This window comes from Heterocephalus glaber, unplaced genomic scaffold (assembly GCF_053883595.1).
Source record: "Heterocephalus glaber isolate CG9 unplaced genomic scaffold, H.glaber_assembly_v1.0 deba00001608, whole genome shotgun sequence".
NCBI lineage: Eukaryota > Metazoa > Chordata > Mammalia > Rodentia > Bathyergidae > Heterocephalus > Heterocephalus glaber.
Window position 1 is genome coordinate 20,051,903 of NW_028258379.1, and position 19,973 is coordinate 20,071,875.

A 19,973-nucleotide genomic window follows, 5' to 3' on the forward strand; every position below is an offset into this window, starting at 1 on the left:
TGGAGCTTTTGAAAAGTAATTGAGTTATGGAGGCTTATAGCTGACTTCCTGTTAGGACGTGAGGTCTGGTCAGAAGAGGTGAGTTGGGGCGGCATGGCCTAGAAAAGTTTATCCCCCTCCAGGCTTCTCCTTTTACTCTCTGCTTCCTGTCTACCATGCCCTCTGCCATGCCTTCCTGCCTTGGACCCAGTTGACTACAGACTAAAACATGAGCCAAAATAAACATCTCCTTCATTAAACTGTGGATCAAGTATTTTGCCTCAATAACAACGGAAGTAACCAAGACAGAATTGGTAGTGGAAATAGGGCCATTGCTGTGATAATACCTGACCATGTGGTTCAGAAGCCTTTGGAACTGGTTGTTGGGAAGAGTTTGGAAAGGTTTGAAGATTCTAGCTGAGGAAGCATTAGAATGCTGCAAGCCAATCTTGATGGGAGATTCTGGCCAGAACTCAAAAGACCAGGATGCTGATAATAGTGTAGTAAAGACCAATAAAGACCAGGTTCAAGAGGTTCCAATTGATAAGAAAAGTTTCATTGGCATTTGGAGTCCAGACCATGTTTGTTATACTCTGGTAGAAAATTTGTCTATATTTTCTTCATGTTCTGAGACTCCAAGTGACTGAGGTTAAGGGCAGCAGACTCATTGATCTAGTGTAGGAAATTTCAAAGCCTTCCACTGTTTAGGCTGTGTATGGATGCCACTTGGTTCTTTTAGCCAAGTTTATACTGGAAACTGGGAGCAAAAAGCCATTTGAAAAGTTTTCTGTTTCCCCAGAAAGGAAAAGCCTGTAAAATTGGGGCAGAGGAGAGTTTTGTTGCTTAAAATATTAGCATTTAAAAGAAGCCACATACTTTAAAACAAGACAGTACAAAAGATGAGAGGGGATCACAGGAACCAGGAAGACCTCATAGACTCCGAGTTACAAAAGTGAAAGACTTTGCTATGAGAAGAAAGCCCTAGGGCACCCTCCTTCAGAATGGTGGCCATCTAAGGGAATTTATTTCCTCAGATTTGGTTCATACCCCTCAGCCATCTGGGCAGTTGGAGACCTCTGTAGTCATGATTCAAGTGAGCCCAGCTACTGCTGGAGCTGGAAGCAGACCTTGGTATCATCCACATGGCACTAGTATTACAAGCATGAAGAATGCAAGAGTTGTGGAATCAGGGAGGATCAATCCAGATTTCAAAAGAAGGCCTGGGAGACCAGGCAGTGTGCCCCTGAGAAGGCAGTCCATGAAGCTGTGGAAGTGAAGCTGAGAGTGCAGTGGAGACTCCAGAAAGTTAGAAAAGCTAGGAACATGGAACATCTGAGAGGAACCACAGGAGTGAGCAAAGCTGGCCCAAGAGAGAAGCTATGAAGGCTACAACCACTCGCAGTGCCATAGGGGCAGTGCCACCAAAGCACTTGGAAATTCACATCTCTTGGCCACAACTTGGCCCAGATGCTGGATGTAGAACTACAAGATTTAATATTTGCCCTGCTGGATTTTGGTCTCATTCCTTTCTTTTTCTTTTTGGAATGGGAATGTTGTATGTCAGCAGTGTTTAACTTTTTTTTTTTGACTATTTACAAGGGCTCACAGATAAAAGCTTGCCTTTAGTCTCAGAGAAGACTTTGAATTTGGACTTTTCAGTGATCTTGAAACTGTGGGGCAACTCTGAGAAATGAACTAAATGCATATTTCATAAAGGGATATGTATGAGTCTTTTGAGGTCCAGAGGCAGAATGTTATCATTTAGATCTAGAGCCTCATGTGCTCTTAGGTAGGAAATTGGATTAAGGTAAATGGATTATGGAAGCTTATAGCTGTCTTGATGTTAGGGGATGGAGTCTGTTCAAACAAAGAGGGCCAATGCAAGTGTGACCTGAAAGAGTTTATATCCCTCCTTGACTCTTCCCTTTACTCTCTGCTTCCTGTCTGCCATGCTGTGAGCAGATTTGCCTTAGCTTTGCATATCTGCCAACCTGTTCTTTCTTGGAGCTAGCTCACTATGGACTGAAATATGAGCCAAAATAACCTCTCCTTTTCTAAACTGTGGGTTTGGGGGATTTTGTCTTAGCAACAAGGGAAGTTTAAAGACAGCAAGCTACAAATCCAGGAGAACCAGTGTATATATCTGATCCAAGTCCAAATGTCTGAGAAACAGGCAAATCCATTGTATAAATTCTAGTCTGAAAGCTAGTAGTCTTCAGACCCCAAAAGAAATAATGTTACAGTCTAAGCCAAAAGGCTGAAAAAGACCAGTGTGCTCAAGGCATCAATCAGGAAGCATTCCTCTTACCCAAACTTTTTGCCCCATTCAGGTCCTCAATTGATTAAAAAGATCTACATACATTAGGGAATTTATCAGTATCATTGTTATGTTAATTTCATCCAAAAATGTCCTCATAGACAGTTAGAATAACATCTGACAAATATCTCAGTATGTCATGGCTGAGCCAAGTTGATACATAAAATTAACCATCTGATAGGATTCCTTCATTAATAAATATATACTTGAAGAGCTGAATATTTACTCTATGCTTGGAATAAATCATTTTTGCATCATCCCTGTAGCAATTTTCATCTTTCATCAAAGAATTTCAAAACTAAAGTAATCTTGGAGATTATATTTTCCAATTTAATCACTTACAGAGATGAGAAAAGTTAATGCTTACAGATATTATGTGGCTTGCTTCAAACAATACTAGTAAAAATAAAAGTAAAGCTAGAGTCAAGATCAAGAGCAGGCACTCTTTCCATTACACTGCACAGTTCCTATTCTAAGCATTTGATTATAAATCGCAGTTCCAGAAGTATAAAGAAATTAATAGACACACACGCATATATAAGCCTTGTGGGGTGTTTATCTTGTTACAGATAAATACACACAAGCATTTATGAACACAAGGAGAGATAAAAGCTTTATTGTAGCTTCCTAGCAATAATAAAACACATTTTAAACATAAAACAAGATTTTGATAAATAAAAATGCACCCTTTATAGTTTTTCATCCATTAGAGAGAAATATAATAAAACACTCCATTTTTATTCCTGAATGAAGCATTTCTGAACTTTAATTTTTCTTGATAACATCAAAGTAACCCAATGATGTTCTTTTAAAAATGAGGGCAAAAGGTATTAAATTCATCACCATATAAATAACTTTTCCAGGATGTGAAGATGGATCACAGCTAAAGACATCCATGATTTCAAATGCTATTGCTTTATTAAGAAAAAAATAGTCCAGTTTTTCTACTGTCATTTACAGACTGCTTCACTGAACTGTTCTTGATATTATTTTCTGCTTCATGATTTTCCTCTAGATAAACTAAATAAAAATAATGTGTATAACTCAATATTCTTCATAATCTTAACACATTCCCTCTCTCATTTTTTCCCTAAACAATCCTGTTAGAAAAAGAAAAAAATATGTGTTGGTGATTGATCCACATCAACTGAAAACAAGCGCCACCAACTCAGAATTTCACAATGACTGCAATCTTGTTTCTATTACACATAAAATATGATGCATTCGTGAAGAGACATCATACTAGAGTGAAATGCCAACAAATGCATATATATTTTTTAATTTTAGCATATAAGTAATTTCAGACTTTCCTTTTCTGATTTCTTATGAGTTCTAATAAAAATATCGTGCCAATGAAAAATCTTTTATAAATTGATCAAAGATTAACTGTTTATTCATTCATCCCATTATTTACCAAGCATCTATTGTTAGGCTAACAAGTGTAAGATGCTGACTTGTGCTAGTAGCTATCTTGGAAGCTGAATTCACAAAACTTAATGACTAATGGGATATGAGTAGAGGAGAAATTGTATGAATGAGTTATCACTTCTACTTTAAAAGAGACTGAATTCATTTAATTAATTATCTCAGGGGCATCCTTATATGCTTCTCAAGGATAGCTAAATAGAAAAGCTCATGATGGTTCTTATTTTAGAAACAAAAAGATTCAGCCATCCTAGAGTGATATGGCCTTGGGGTTAAATTCCAGTGTGAACAAAAATCTTTAACATTTAAACTTCTTGCCTTTCAGTGACAAGACAGACTAATAAAGCTCTCTATGGACTTTGTAACAGGGTTGATTACTTAGAAATGCATTATTAATAATACACTGCTCTTTGGAAGTTAACTGCAATGCATAATGATGGTAACTGACTTGTACAAGTGTATATATACACATGTTATCAGCCAATGTAAATTACTCAATATGCAAGTAATTGTTTGGATGTTTTAATTTTCATGTGGAATTCTCTGAAGATCAAAGTACTATAAAACATTTTATTAGATAATTCATAGTTTAATCATTTTGAATTTATGATACACCAGAGGGAAGAAAGGAGACACAGTATATCAAGCAACTGCTAATTTACACAATATTGAAGTTTACATTTTTTTTTTTTTTTTTGGTACCGGGGATTGAACTCGGGTCCTTGCACTTGCAAGGCAGGTGGTGGAACTGAAGTTTACATTTAACTCACTAGAAAAAAGTAAATATTCTTGATCACCTTATTTTTATCAATCCTCACAATTAATGTATTATGAATTATTCTTATCCATTTATTAGAGCAAATTTCTAAAAGATCTCTGACAAACACCATACCTAACAATTATATGACCTATATACTTAGAAGATATAAAACTAAATTTTTATAGAATCCAAATTTAACACTTACATGTCTACCGATTTATCTGATTAAGTAAGATTTGGCATCATTCCTGTTTAGTTGCTATATGGCAGGGATATTACTAAATAAATCTGCAAATTTTACTAGTCAGCATCAATAATCTTACCTATTTGAGATCTCAAACTATTGTGACTTTCATTCTCATTAAAAACAGACTATCCAAGTTACTTATATCAATAAAACAGTTGTCAAGGTATTTCTAAAACAAGAAGATAGATTTTTAATTCTCCAGAGACAGCTGTTAATTTATTCCTCCTAGGACACAGAATCTTGATGCCACTATTTACCAGGAAAACAAAAGTTAAACTCAAAGATCCACTGTTGTATTTCCAAACAAATGATAGGAAAGAAGAACTTAGGTAAAAGTAAAAGATACAGAGAAAAATTTTAACTGTAACATCATTCTAAACAAAACAGACATCTAGACAATTATGACAGAAATATTGAGAAGCCATTTTTAAAATGACATGAATTAATATGGCTATGGTCATGGTCTGAATGTTCTCCTTCCCCAAATTCATATGTTAAAACCTAGTCACCAAGGTAATTGTCAGCCTTTGAAAGACAATTAAGTCAAGAAGGCTCTACCGTCATGAATGGTATTAATATCCTTATAAAAGAGGCACCAGAAAGCTGTCTTCCCCTTCTGCCCAGTAAGGATTCCAGACATTGAATCTGCTGGTATTTTGGGTTTAAATCACTCCACCTCCAGAACAGTGAGCAATAAATTCTATTGGTTGTAAATTAGCCAGTCTAAGATACATGGTTATTTCACTTGGTAATATGCATTTAGGTTTCCTCTATATCTTCTTAAGATTAGGTAGCTCATTTATTTTAACACTTAATAGTATTCCAGTGTTTTGGCTTACTACAGTTTATCCACTTCCCTATTGAAGGAGATCTTGGTTGCTTCCACATTTTAGCAATTTTGAATAAAAACTGTTTATACATTCACGTGCAGGTTTTTGTTTGAGTATAAATTTTCAGCTTTTGGATACAAATACCAAGGCATACATGATTGCTAGATCATATAAATATGTTCAGTTTTGAAAGAAATTACGAAATGTCTTCCAAAGTGGCCATAATTATTTTTTTTTATTTCCATCCATAGTGAATGAGAGCTTCTGCTGTTCCATATCCTCTCCAGAATTTAGTGTTGCCTAGGTCCTAGGTTTTGCATACCTTGGTAGGTGTGTAGTCATAGCTCATTCTTTTAGTTTGTGTTTCCTTGATAATATATGATGGGTTATTTGTCATCTCTATATCTTCTTTGATGAGTTGTCTGTTAGTCTTTGGCCCTTTTTTATATTGAGTTGTTGATTTTTAAAAAATTCTTTACATATTTTAAATTATGATCTTTTATCAAATATGTACGTTTCGAACATTTTTCCCTGGCCTGTGGCTTATCTCCTTGTCCTCTTGAATATGTACAGTGTTCATATTATTTATGTTACATTTGCCTTTATTGTGGTAAACAGACATAACATAAAATGGACCATCTTAAATGAACAGTTTAGTGACCATTAGGATTCTTACACTGTTATATAACCATTTTCACTACCCATCTCCAGAACTTTTTCACCATCCCAAGTTATGGCCATTAAATAATAATGCCCGTTATCACTACCTTATGCCCATTAAATAGTAGTTCCCCATTCTCCTTCCATTCTCACCTCTCCTATAACCCGGTTTTTACTGTACCTCATCTAAGTGGAAGCATACTTTTTATGGTCCTTTGAATATGACTTATTTCACTTAGGATAAAGACCTCAAGGGTTAGCCATGTTATAGTTTGTGTCAGAAGGTTATTCCTTTTTAGGATGAATAATATTTCATTGCCTGAAATTAGTTATAAATGTGGTATACAGTATCATTACATCAAAGCTATGAGGTCAAACATCATTGGCAAATTAGCTGATAACTTGATTAATACCCTGAGCAAACTGGCCAGAATATTGTGTGAATGAGCTACATGAGCACCTCCATAATGTTGTTTAAGGAACTTAGGATGTTCTGTGCCTTCATGTATCTCCTTCCTTGCATTCAAAGGTTATTTAAAATTCTCTACAGTCTACTTTTAAACTCAAATATTTCTTTAATAAAAACTTATTAAAATAAGAATATTGTGGGGTGATTTAAATTAGTTTCTTGATGAGTGACCTTGAGAAAAAAGGCAAGGACACCCGTCTTAGGTTTCTAGTACATTGTGCTGTTTAATGCTCCTGGCAGGCCCATAACATAGATCTGATAATCCTCCTCTGGGTGATAAAGAAGTAGACTCAGACGGGACAGGCAGGACCAGATGAACAACTGTGTGTGAAAACTGTGCTTTGGTTCCAGGAATAATGCCTTTCCAACAGCGCATGCACCTAGGAAGACACACAATTTATGAATGAGGAAGGAAAAGGCAAGGGAATAGGAACAATTCTATAACTTCCTAATTTTGTCCAAAGCTAGCCTAGGCTCTCATCAACTAACTGGAAGTTGTTTAGTCATGAAATAAGTGATGCAAAATGCATCAAAACTAATGTAAACATTTAGTCGGTGCTGAATTTCAGAGAGAGAGAGAGAGAGAGAGGAGATTGATTCTGGAAAAAAGAAGCAACTGGCCCTTATGTAACGACCCAAGCACAAACTATTATGTGGGAAGATGCCTAATTAGTTTATTTATGGCAATCCCTTGCTTCTAGCCATTATATCTGCAGTGGCTCCCATAGATGGCACCGTTCTTATGGTCAGGAGGGGAAATGCCAGGTTACATTTTTAAGTGTTCGTAAACCTTGCTTTTAAAAATTTCTTCCTAAGGCTTAGAAAGTTCATCATACTGTTTATTAAGACTATTTCTTGGTGTAAATGGAGACTAACCACTATCCTTCAAATACTAGCAAATTATCAGTGAGCTTTCTTTCTTCGGATAAAATAAATCGAATATCTTTAGCCTATCTCCTAAAATAATAATAATTTTCTCAGAATTTGATAAGAAATGCTTAGACCTAGGGGTTGGGCCTATAGCTTAGTGGTAGAATGCCTGCCTAGCATGCACGAGCCCCTGGATTCAATCACCAGCCCCACAAAAAGAGTCAGTACTTGGAAAGAGACAATTCATCTGAGGATATTCAATATCCATTATGATTTATAATTGTCAAGTACACCTGCCAATATCAGGCATAAACATGAAAGTGATTTTTATTGACTCAGTGTACAATGAAGTAAAATAACCTAAACTGATACTTATTAAAATATGGGAAAACAGCATATTATCCAAATTTTGAAACATATATTATCATAGAATTTGAATTTTAGAGAGTGAATAATATAGAAAGAGATATAATAAAAGATAAGAAGAAGTAGAGGAAAAATAGATGTCAAGGTACTATTTATAAAATCATAAATTGAGACCATTTCTGAAGAAAATATGAATAGGTGCTAAAATTATTATAAATATCTATCATGAGAAATATCCATATGTCACTTGGTTTAATGTGCTTCTGAGACAATATTTTAACAGCTTTAGTGATTCATAATTTACATTACATACAGTTCACTTGTTTAAAACATATAATTTAAAATATTTTAGCATATTTACAGAATTGTGCACTTATCACCACTATTCGATTTTAGACCATTCCCCTCATACCATAATAATACTTTGTACACTTTAGCAGTCACTCTCTGTCCTCTTCCTTACCCCTCTCCTTTCATCCCTACACAACCACAAATCTACTCTCTGCATCAGGAGGAGAACTTCTTCGGAACAGTTCATATAAATGGAATCATGCAATAGATGGTATTTTGTGACTGATTTCTTTTATTTAGTATGCTATTTTTGAGGTTTATCTATGTTATAGCATGTAACAGTACTTCATTCCTTTCTACTGTAGAAAAATAGTGCCTTAAATGGCTATATCATATTTTGTTTTTCCATTCAGCAATTGACAAACATTTGAGCTTTTTTCATTTTTAGGGGTATTATAAGTGATGCTGTTATGAAAATTTGCATATACATTTTTTGTGTGTGTGAACATAAGCTTTTATATACCTTGTATATGAAACTAAAAGTGGAACTGTTCTCATATCATAACTCTATGCTTAACCTTTTGAGGAACCGCTAAACTGTTTTCCAAAGTGACTGCACCTTTTCTGATCCCACCAGTAATGTGTAAGAGTTCCAGTTTCTCACATCTTCACAATTTTGTCTGTCTTTTTTATTATAGCCATTCAATTGGTATGAAGTGGTATTTAATTGTGGTTTTCATTTGCATTTCCCTGACTAATGATGCTAACCATCTTTTCATGTGCTTATTCACCATTTCTATATTTCTTTGAAGAACTGCCTATTCAGGTCCTTCGCCAAATTTTTAATTGGATTGTTTGACTTATTGTTGAGTTGTATGAGTTCTTCATCAATTCTAGATTCAAGTCCTTTATCAGGTATATTATGACACATAAATATTTTCTCTAATTCTGTGAGTTATCGTTCTGCTTTCTAGATGGTGTCCCTGATAGCTTAAGAGTCTTTAATTAAGATGAAGTCCAATTTACTAATCTTTTCTTATATTATCTATGCTTTTAATGTTATGTCTAAGAAATTATTGCCTAACTCAAAGTCACAGAGATGTACTTCTATTTTTATTTTATGTCTTACATTTAGGTCTGCAATCCATTTTGATTTTATTTTGTGTATAATATTAAATGAAACTAAATCCACATTTTTAAATATGGATATTCAGTTGTACCAGCGCCATTCGTAGAAAAGATTATTCTCCTTCCTAGTGAATCGACTTGGGCCCTGTCAAAAATTAGTTGAACAAATTGTTAGAATTTATATCTAGATTCTTAATTACATCCCACTGAATTATATGTTTCTTCTTACACCAGTATCACACTGACTTGACTACTCCTTTCTTTCTTTTTTTCCTTCTTTCTTTGTTTCTTTCTTTCTTTCAGATTAAGTTCTATCTCCAGCCCTTTTCTATTTTTTATTATGAAACAGTGTCTAAGTCTCCAAATTGTCCAGTCTGGGCTTGAAGTTACAGTCCTACTGTCTCAGCCTCTCATAGTGCTGGGATTACAGGCCTGTGCTACCATACCTTGAAAGACTACTGCATAATCATAGGTATGAAATTGGATAGTATGAGTCCTCCTAGTTCATATATCTTGTTTAAGATTGTACCGGTGGATCTGAGCTTCTTGTATTTCCATATGAATTTTAGGATCAGTTTGTTGATTTCTCAAGATAAAGACAGCAGGGATTTTAAATTATGTTGAATGAATACCTGCTGGGTATCTTCCCAAAAGAATTAAAAGAATCATACCACAGTGATATATGTGTACCCATGTTTATAGCTACACAGTTTGTAATAGCTAAAGCTTGGAAACAACCCAAGTGCCCATCAGCTGGAGACTGGATTTTTTTATAAAATGGAGTACTACTCAGCCATAAAGAACGAGAAACTAGAGACATTTATAACTAAATGGATGCATATTGAGGCCATCCTCTTAAGTGAAATAAATAGGACACATGTATAAATACTGAATAGTTTCTCTAGTGTGAGAAACTGAAAGTGTAATTAAGGATTAAAATGATTAAAATGAATAATGGATAATTTTGAAATACGAAGAAAAGGTGCAAAGGGGTAGGGATGGCAGGAGGGGAAGGGGAGAGATCAGGTTACAGGCTGGAATCTGGAAAAAATCCATATATAGATTGTGTTTAAAACTATAGGAAGAGATGTAGATAGAGACTAGGCTGGAGCTCATCAGTGGGTTGGGAAGGAAGAGTCACTGAGGTCAAAGGAGAGGAAGGTATGTTTCCAGAAGAAGCACATACAACTATGTATAATACACAGTACTCAATAGTGTGATAAACGACTGTTACTGTTTTAGGTACTTATCATAACATGCTGTGTTTTTCATCCTTTAGAGCATAATCCTACTTATATAAACGAGTTTACTGTAAAGCAGTGTGCTGCTATGCCAGTGGTAGCCTCATGTATCTCCTGTTTAACTGCGTATTTGGATAATATCAAGGGGCCATCACAGATGATTGACATATACATTTTCAGTTTGCACTTAGAAGTTGGCACTCTGTGTGGTACTTTGTGATACACATGGGTGAAATTGCCTAATAACATATTTCTCAGATTATATTTCCATCACGTGTCACATGACTGTACTGAAATTTAAATTTAAAAAATTTGGGCCTATTTGGAGGCTACTACTTAATTAGAATTTTTTCTCCAGACCACTATTTGTTCAATATTAGTTTTGAAAATCTTTCGAAAACAAATCACATCTTTTGATGTCATGTTAATGCTTGAGATTTTTTTTAATTATATGGAAAAATGTTTAAGTACTTTTCAGTTTTGCTTTGGTTGAGTTCTATTGTATTCGAATATTATTATAGTTTTTTTCCCTTGCATTATTTTTCTTTGAATAATTTTAATTTTTGTATATGTGTGTGTTTAGTGAATGATAATAAAGTTCTACATTATTTTTAAAAAAGAAAACAAGAAAGTAGAAAAAAGAATCAAGGAGTTTCAAAAATGTATTTATCCATGGGCATGCTAGCTAGGTTTTTCAGAAGAGTTTTTAAAATATCAAAACTCTATTGTCTCTAAAATATGAAATAAGAGCTGAAAAATTAAAATTCATATACATACAACTTTGAGTTCAAAATATAATTTTTTATCAACTAATTGCAATTTAACTTTTGAAACAGTTATATAACAATAACACAACTCATATGAATATAACCATTTTTATATAATAATCCAGAATTACAAAAATAATTTCAAAAATATTATATTTAGTGATTGTGATCATTTTAATATATTAAAAATCACTAGAAACAACTGTAAAGGAATCAATAAGTCTGAGCTCTACATAGTGAAATGTTTCTTCAAAAGATAGCAAATTACATGCTATCTTTGTTATGGTCTGTTATTCTGCAATATGGAAATTAAGTCATATTAGATCATAGGATAGTCTAAAAAAACCTCACATCTCCCTTTGACCTAGTTTCAAAAGCATTTTCCTTTGGCTTTGAAGATGAATAAAAAGGCTTGTTAAAGTACTAGATCAGGCCACCCACTCTTGGTAATGGGTTTTATTAATTACCATCTAGTCCCTGTTAAAGTAAGTTTTATTCTACTTGAGAACAACTGCTTTCTGTATAACCCTTCTGATTTATCTTTTATTTACTAAATGATTGTACATTGGTAGCTCAGGGGATCTCTAATTATATTTAGCCTTTGATTATCCTTTTTAATATGAACAGTACTTTAAAGATAGTCCCATAGCAAAACCAGTATAAACTGAGAAGCTTGAAAGTACTGTAACTTCCCTGTAACCTTCTTAGTTATTCCATAAATGTTTAAATAGTAGAATGGTTATTTTCTTCAGTGAAGTAATTTCTACACAACAGCAATTATTATCAATTATATTTTATGCACCACCATGTTTATTGTATAAGCAAGATTTATAGAAGGTAAATTTTCAATTTTGGCCTAGCAGCAGCTGAATATAAAATACTAGCCACAAAATTCAGTTCTAAGTCAGAAAATATTTTCAAAGACATTGTGATTACTTCCTTTTCAAATTGGTTGGCATTTCTCAGTTCCAGATACACTGGAAATTTGAAGCTGACTGGAAAAAATGAGCAATTTTATGTTCTTTGTCCAATAAATCACTCTGTAGTTCTCTGACATCTTAGTTTTTGAAGTATAACTTGAGTTGGTGAACAAATTGAATAAGAAAAATTTTAAGAATATACCTGTACCTCTAGCATATCCCTGCTGCTATTTGTGGTATATATAATATTCACTTTACCAGTATCTAAAAGGCTATGCCTAAAGAATCTGGCAAGTTTTTGTCCTTTTAGTAGTTTAACAGTGATCATTTTTTAACACAGTTTCATACATGAGGTCATCAATATTAACTGCTACTATGAATATCCAAATCATATGTAAACTTATCAGACATTTGCAATTAAAACAAAAATGATAACATGGAAAAACTGTATTGACTATTGCAATTACTTTCTTATAAAAGAAAGTAAATAAACATTTATTAATGTGCATCTTTTCTTTGACATAGAAATGTATTCTAACTAAAAAGTCATATTATTGAAGTAGAATTAAGAAAAAGTTATCTTTAGCTTTAATAGGTGGTCATGATTTCTACTGTAATCTTTCAATTTGTTCCCTTTCCATCACTGTTACCTGTCCTGGTGGGTCTTTCACAATCCTGAGTCATGTTTTTATGGACAGTAACACTTATGTTATAAAGAAGTTATATAAGTTGACTGAGATCACACTGTAAACAGTAACAGATTCTTGATTCAAATTCAAGTAGAGCTAACTCAGAAATTACATGAATCTTTTCTCATTGTGTCATTATATTACATTTTTCTCTACAGTAAGAAGCAATAAGTGTCACTATAATCACCACTAGCATCATGATCTTACTTCCTGTCCCTTGAACTATACAGCTAAGGCCTCACATCAATGAATAACTGTATTAGTTCACTTTCATATGGCTGAGGCACCATATCCAACACCAACAACTTAAAGGAGGAGAAGCTTAATTTGGCTCATAGTCTCAAGAAATTCAGTCCATGGTCACCTGGCTCCAAAGTAGGGACGAGGCACAAGAGCATGATGAAGCAAAGCTGCTCATTTCATGGCGGCCAGGAAGCAGAGCAGGAGAGTGCCCGAGAGAAACATGCAAGGACCATATATAGCACCCAACACCACACCATCAGGACCCTCCAGATACACCTAGCCGTATGATTTACTAATTTTCTAGGCATTTCTTAACTCAGTGAAACTGATATATTAGGATTAATGGTCACAACAATGCACATTGTTCTAGGGTAACTTAAAGTAAAATTGAAGATCAGAGTTTAAAGGGAAGGTAACTTAAGATCTGCATATTTTTAAAAAGCAATGGATGTTAATGCATGCTTTGTGTAATAGAAGCCTTTGAGAACAATTTGTAAGTCAGAAAAAAAAAAGAAGCAAAATCAGAGTGTGACCCATTTGTTCTCAAATGTTCCAGCTTTGTGCTCCAACTATATCAGAGGCCTATGTGTCTCATAGTTCTTCTAAATAATCCATCTTAGTCTGGCTGGGCAGCTATAATAAAATTTTTTAAACTAAGTAGCTTATAAACAGCAGAACTTTATTTTTCACAGTTCTGGAGGAAAGGCAGTCCCAGATCAAGGCACTAGTAGTTTCACTGTTTGCGAAAAGCCTGGTTCCTGCTTCCTGAGTCCTCACCTGTCAGAGGGGGCATGGGAGCTCTCTGCAGTATCTTTTATAAGGGCACTGATCCATCCATGAAGACCTTATGTCCTAATCACCTCTCAAAAACACTACACCTCATGCCATCAAATTGGAAGCTGGGTTTCAATATATGAATTTGGAAGGTCATAAAAATTCAGTCTGTAGCACAGTCCACACTAAAGTATACACAAATAGTTCAAATCATTCTGAAGATTTTGTGGGGAAGATGGAAGAAAAGATTTAAATTACATAGCTCATCAAAAACTTTTAAAGCTCTCATTAGATATTTATTTTCTTTTCTAAATCACTACCAGGATTTTTCTTCCTATTCTTTCTCACTACATGTTGTCCAATCTTGTCAACTTTCTTCTCTCCCTAAATTTCACAGGATCTTCAAATACATCTCCCTTCTAAAATGCTAAAAATTTCAGATCTATTTTTGAACGATTGCAAAATTTTACCGCTATACGCATCACACTCAGGAATATGTAAGCCTTCTAATTTATGTTACCCTGTTGCCATTGGAAGCATTGAGAAATTATAGTGCTTTTTAAATAGGTTGCCTATCCAGAATCATTCTCTATGAAATTATATGCAGGCAGGCATAGTACCTCTATTTCTGTCGCAGTCTGACCCAGACTCTCATCTCAATTCTTGAACCTCAGGTTTGACTTGACCAAAATCCAAGATGGACTCACTCTCCAAAGCATTTCTCAGTAACAATCAGTACATTCCCATTTACTTGGCATTTGTTGGCACTTCACATGTTGTTGATTACTTTTCAATCATCACACTTAAACCTACTCAGTTTTTGAAGTGGATGTTATTTTCCACATGTGCCTCTTAGCTTACCCCATGTCATGTAGGACTTAGATGTGTTTATTCTTTTTAGTGAGAAAGAGACCATGTACTCACAAATCAGTCAGGAATGTGTTGCTGAATAATGAAGGATAGAGAAGCATCAATTATTTAATGTTGACCTTGGCCTCACATGTCAATGGTTGAATGAGACAAAGAAAGTATGCCTTATTGAAATTTAATTCCCCAAGGTTTCTGCAGTGCTCAGTAATGTCTCTAATGATGTCATCTGCAGAATCTAATCTTCACAGCAACACTGAGAAGCAAATATTATTTATGGTTTTGTTTTTAAAGATGAGGAGAGGAAACTCATAAATGTGGAGAAACACATCAAAAAATTCTGCTAACAAATGGCAGATGCAGAGGCCAGCCTTTATCACTTCCCTCGTGCATACTTTACACACTTGGAACAATACCATGGCTTAACACACATACACACACACACATACACACACACACCTTATACACATGTGGTTGCATATGGGTATACATATACATGTTTGTGTGTCCCTCAAAAGAATGAAAGCAACTGGCTTGTAAATCTGAATTATTTAATGCAGAGACTAATAAAAGAACCACAGTTGCTCCTCCAAAAAAGATAAAAAGATTGAGGTACAGTAAATTGATTCAGAAATTTGTAATTAAGGGCCAGGGATTTAGCTCAGTGGCAACATGTCTGACTTGCAAAGGCAGGGTCCTGAGTTTGATCCCCAGTACCAAAAAAAAAAAGAAAGAAAAAAAGAAAAGAAAAAATTTGTGATTAAAAATTTTTTAAATCTACTTTAATTTCATCATTTAAAACTCATCATTTAAAATTTCATCTACTAGTTATAGGTATTTATTACAAGATTTCATGTCATTTCAAAAAACCCAATCTTATGTAGATTTGCACATTGGAGGGTGCTCAGTCTGTGGGCATCTCAGTCTTTTCAGAGCTGAAGGCCTGTAAAATACATGCTTAACACAGAAGCAATTTGGTCACATAATTACAAGAAACTTGGGAGAGATTCATTTTAAGTTTGCTGCTTCCATAAATTCCCACTATTCACATCACCGCTCTTGGATTCCAAACTCCTGAAGTAAAGAGCTGTGTCATCATGAATCAATGGTAATCATGGCATGGTGGATTTGTTTTCCTTTACCCAGGGTTATCTGTGAGGTATACCTGATGGGAATGACATCATGCTCAACCAATTGTATTCAGTTCATCAGCTGATCACAGACATTCCTCCCAGGAACACTTCTATTCTTCATATGCCCGGCTCTGTTACCCAATTTCAAGTCACAATAAAAGATTCATGAAGACAGTGATACCACAGAGGTGTGAAATGTGAAATATTCAGGAAAAGATGAGATTGTTTTAATTTCTTGCTTAATCACAGTGTATTTTATACAATAGAGCATGCATATTTGTGTTTGTGATCAAAAGCCCATCTTTATGAACCCTGGTACCTCATACTTTAGCTATCATATCTACAGATATACCCAGAGGAAGACCTCACCTACTTAGAATGCTGATGAGAGGCAGAAAATAGCCATGCTGTTGAATAGCTAGTATATTTATTCCCAAAGCTGATATCTAAAGCCCTGTATTTTGTCCTGTAAAATTTTGCTTTGTGATGCTGGAGATCAAACCCAGAACCTTGTGCATGCTAGACAAGTACTCTACCACTGAGTTTAATTCTGCAAAAATGTTACTCAAGCCTCAATCAGAACCTTTTTCCTCTTGTTCTATATACATTTCTATGAAATTTGGTATAACATAGAATTAATCTAAATCAAAATCATAGTCCCTCTCATATACATTTCAAACTTTTGTTTTTTCACATGTAAAGTGGGTATAAAATAGATATACTTCATAATTCAGATAAGTACAACCATATCTATGTAAAGATTAAATACACAGCAATACTCTAAGGGTTAAACACATATTTCTTCATAGAACTATACTGTAAGTCAACTACTCTATCTGACACTCAATCAGAGAAAGACCAATCCTTTTCAAATCTAAAGAAAAACTAGCTGCACTGAAATTGTTGAGAGATTTTACATGGATCTCCACAGCACAGTCTTTCTAGGGAATTTTCAAAGTAATTTCAATTTATGTGACTTTTATTTTTAGCATTAGTACCTCCCTAAGCAATCAAAATGTGTAACAATCTTAACTTAACTAGCACAGGGGTAAACAGTCCTTTCTAACCCCCTTGTACTGTAGTATAACAGACTACAATAATCAGTGTCCTTAATGATGAACTGAGCCATTAAGAAACATTTAAGTGAATGTTCTTCCAGTGCTCTGACAAAGGAGGCAAAGTTAGCAGAAATGTATAGAAAGAACAAGGGATCTTAAACAATATTTTTTCAAAGAACTTGCAGACACAGTCAGTCAAAACTGGTCATTTCAACCAGAGTTAATCAAAATGTGTCTGGATGACAAATAGAACACAGGACCACCAACTTCACATTCACACATAGAAGTGGCTTAATACTGTCTCTTCACTCCTGGAGTCATGACTACCAAGTTAAATTTTTCAGGAGAAAGAGTGAGCTACCTAAACATTCATTCTTTCAGAACCTTTACTTTGTTTAAAGTTTCTTATTGATTTGAGAGAGACACTTACATATTAAGGATATTAGCATTTGCTTTTGAATTATAAATAAACTTTCAGCATTTTCTCTTTGTTTTATATAATTTTAGCATATAGAAGTCTTAAATTTTAGTATAAGATTTCAACTATGTGACTTTAGGGGTTAGTTATCATCCTAATGAAACATGATAAATGAAATGTGATAGACTTTTCCATAATCTCTGGTTGCTGTCACATTAAGAAAGCTTATTTCTAATCCAAGATCACTAAAATAATCTCCTCTATTTTCTTTTATCCTCATGGTGGCATTTAAGTCATTAATTCAATCACACTGTACATTTTTACATTATATAAAGTAAATGAATTTCCAATAAAACATCTTTTTAAAAAAATGAATTGCTTATCCTTTTAATCCATATAGATAAAAGCAGCAATCTCCACACTATACCTAGGTAAAAATAAATTTAATAAATTTTCCATGTTATGATAAATGACTAAACATTCATATCTACTGAAAAAGTAAACATTTTGGTGTCCTAAGTAGAAGGAAATGGGAAGTGATACTTACAGAATGTCTACAGTATGCCTGCCACACACTGTGCTGAGTACACTAGGAATTTCATTTAATCCTTAGGAAAGTGAGATTCAGAAAGAATAATAACTAACCCCTAAATTCACATAGCTGAAAAAGTAAAGCAATTAGTCAGAAACTAGTTCATTCTGACTTTAAAGTGAATATTCTTTCTATTCAGAGATGCAGAAATCTTACACATGTCTAAGGGATGCATGATTATATTTCATTGTCTATGTTGTCTTTTTCCAAATGCTAAGTCATCCATTTGATGTATGAGATGGCCACTATTATTATCATGTATTTAAACAAAGAAACTGAAGAAAATGGTAATATGAATGGCCCTCTATTCCTCGGTAAGTTAAAGTCTAGAAAATGTATTATCATCTTTTGTAACTCAGTTTTCTGAATTTCTAGGCTGGAGTTTAGTTAAGATATGGACATAAATTCCACAAAAGTGCTAGGCATTGTAGAATTTTGTTCTTCTAGGTATGCATTACAGTTTCCATCCACTCATCAGGAATGATTAAGTACTGAGAAACAAAATGCTTTGTGAAATAAATAACACAATCAAAGTATAAAGTTAATTCTGTCCATTGCTTTCAGGTACAGGTCAACAGAAATAGTTATGTTAATGCTATGCATATAAATTTTTCTATTTTTGCCATATTGCTACAAAGAGCTTATGTGCACTTTAGTGCCCACAAAAGTGTGACCAATTATGCTTGACAAATCCTAGTTGATTTCCACATTCACCAGATAAGAGGAAACCACTGCAGGCACAATTGCAGAAAGGACAGAAATTACACTCCTTACCTACATCCTAAAGCACGGAAATTGATAACTGGATAAGCAGGGGCTATACCCCAAATTCTTTAAAAATGTTTTTTATTAGTACATATTTGCAATACATAATAGTTACTTCATTTAATTTAAGGAACTGGTACATGTACATAGCATATATTGATCATTTTTATCCACTCACACTCATCCCTACCCACCCCTTCCACAGAAACTACACAAACACACTTCTAAACTTAATAACGCACTCCTAAATGATCAATAGGTTACATAAAAAATCAGGGGTGAAATTTTAAAATTCCTAGAATCAAGTGACAGTGGTAATACAACATACCACAATCTTTGGGACACAATGAAAACAGTTCTAAGAAGAAAGTTTATAGCTGTGAGTGCCTACATTAGAAAGACAGAGCAATCCCAAATAAATAACTTAATGATGCATCTCAAGGTCCTAGAAAAACAATAACAATTTAAACCCAGAACTAGTAGGTGGAAAGAAAATATAAAGATCGGACTGGAAATCAATGAAATTGACACTAAAAATATATATAAAAGATCAATGAATCAAAAAGTTGGGGGTTTTTTGAGAGGATAAATAAGATTGATAAAACTTACCAAGAGATATGGAGAAAATAGCCACATCAATATAGTTAAAAACGAGAGAGCCAAAATTATAACAGACACCACTGAAATCCAGAGAATTCTTAGAAAGTATTTTGAATACTTACAGTCCAATAAATTGGAGAATCTGGAAGAAATGAGTAAATTTCTAGACATATATGTCTTACGAACATTGAACCAAGAAGATATAAATACCCTGAAGAGACAAATAACAAGCAATGAAACTAATGCAGTAATTAAAACTACCAACTAAGAAAAACCTAGAAACAATGGATTTAGCCCTGCATTTTACCAGAATTTTAGAGAACTAATGTCAATAATCTTCAAACTTCTCCATGTAATTGAAAGGGAAGGGATTCTTCCAAACTCATTCCTGAAGCCACAGATGAAAAAATCCTCAATAAAATACTTGCAAAGAGATTCAAAAAATTAAAAAGATCACACACTATGACCAAGTCTGCTTCATTCTAGGGACATAAGGATAGTTCAGCATATGAAAATCAACAAATATAATACACCATATAAATAGAATGGAAGTCACATGATAAT

General features: G+C 34.1%; 1 protein-coding gene across 4 annotated transcripts in view; it reads right to left on the bottom strand.

Moving 5' to 3' along the window:
• Positions 1 to 2,927: 2,927 nt before the first annotated feature.
• The window catches only part of LOC147822779 (uncharacterized), a 130,006-nt gene continuing 112,960 nt past the window's right edge, over positions 2,928 to 19,973 (bottom strand). For all 4 annotated transcript variants that reach the window (XR_015445074.1, XR_015445073.1, XR_015445072.1 and 1 more), the window contains one exon: positions 2,928 to 7,067. Coding sequence is in view for 1 of the 4 variants with exons in the window: in XM_087195430.1 (XP_087051556.1) it covers positions 6,887 to 7,067 (181 nt within the window). In the remaining 3 variants the exon portion in view is untranslated. The remainder of the gene's footprint in view (positions 7,068 to 19,973) is intronic.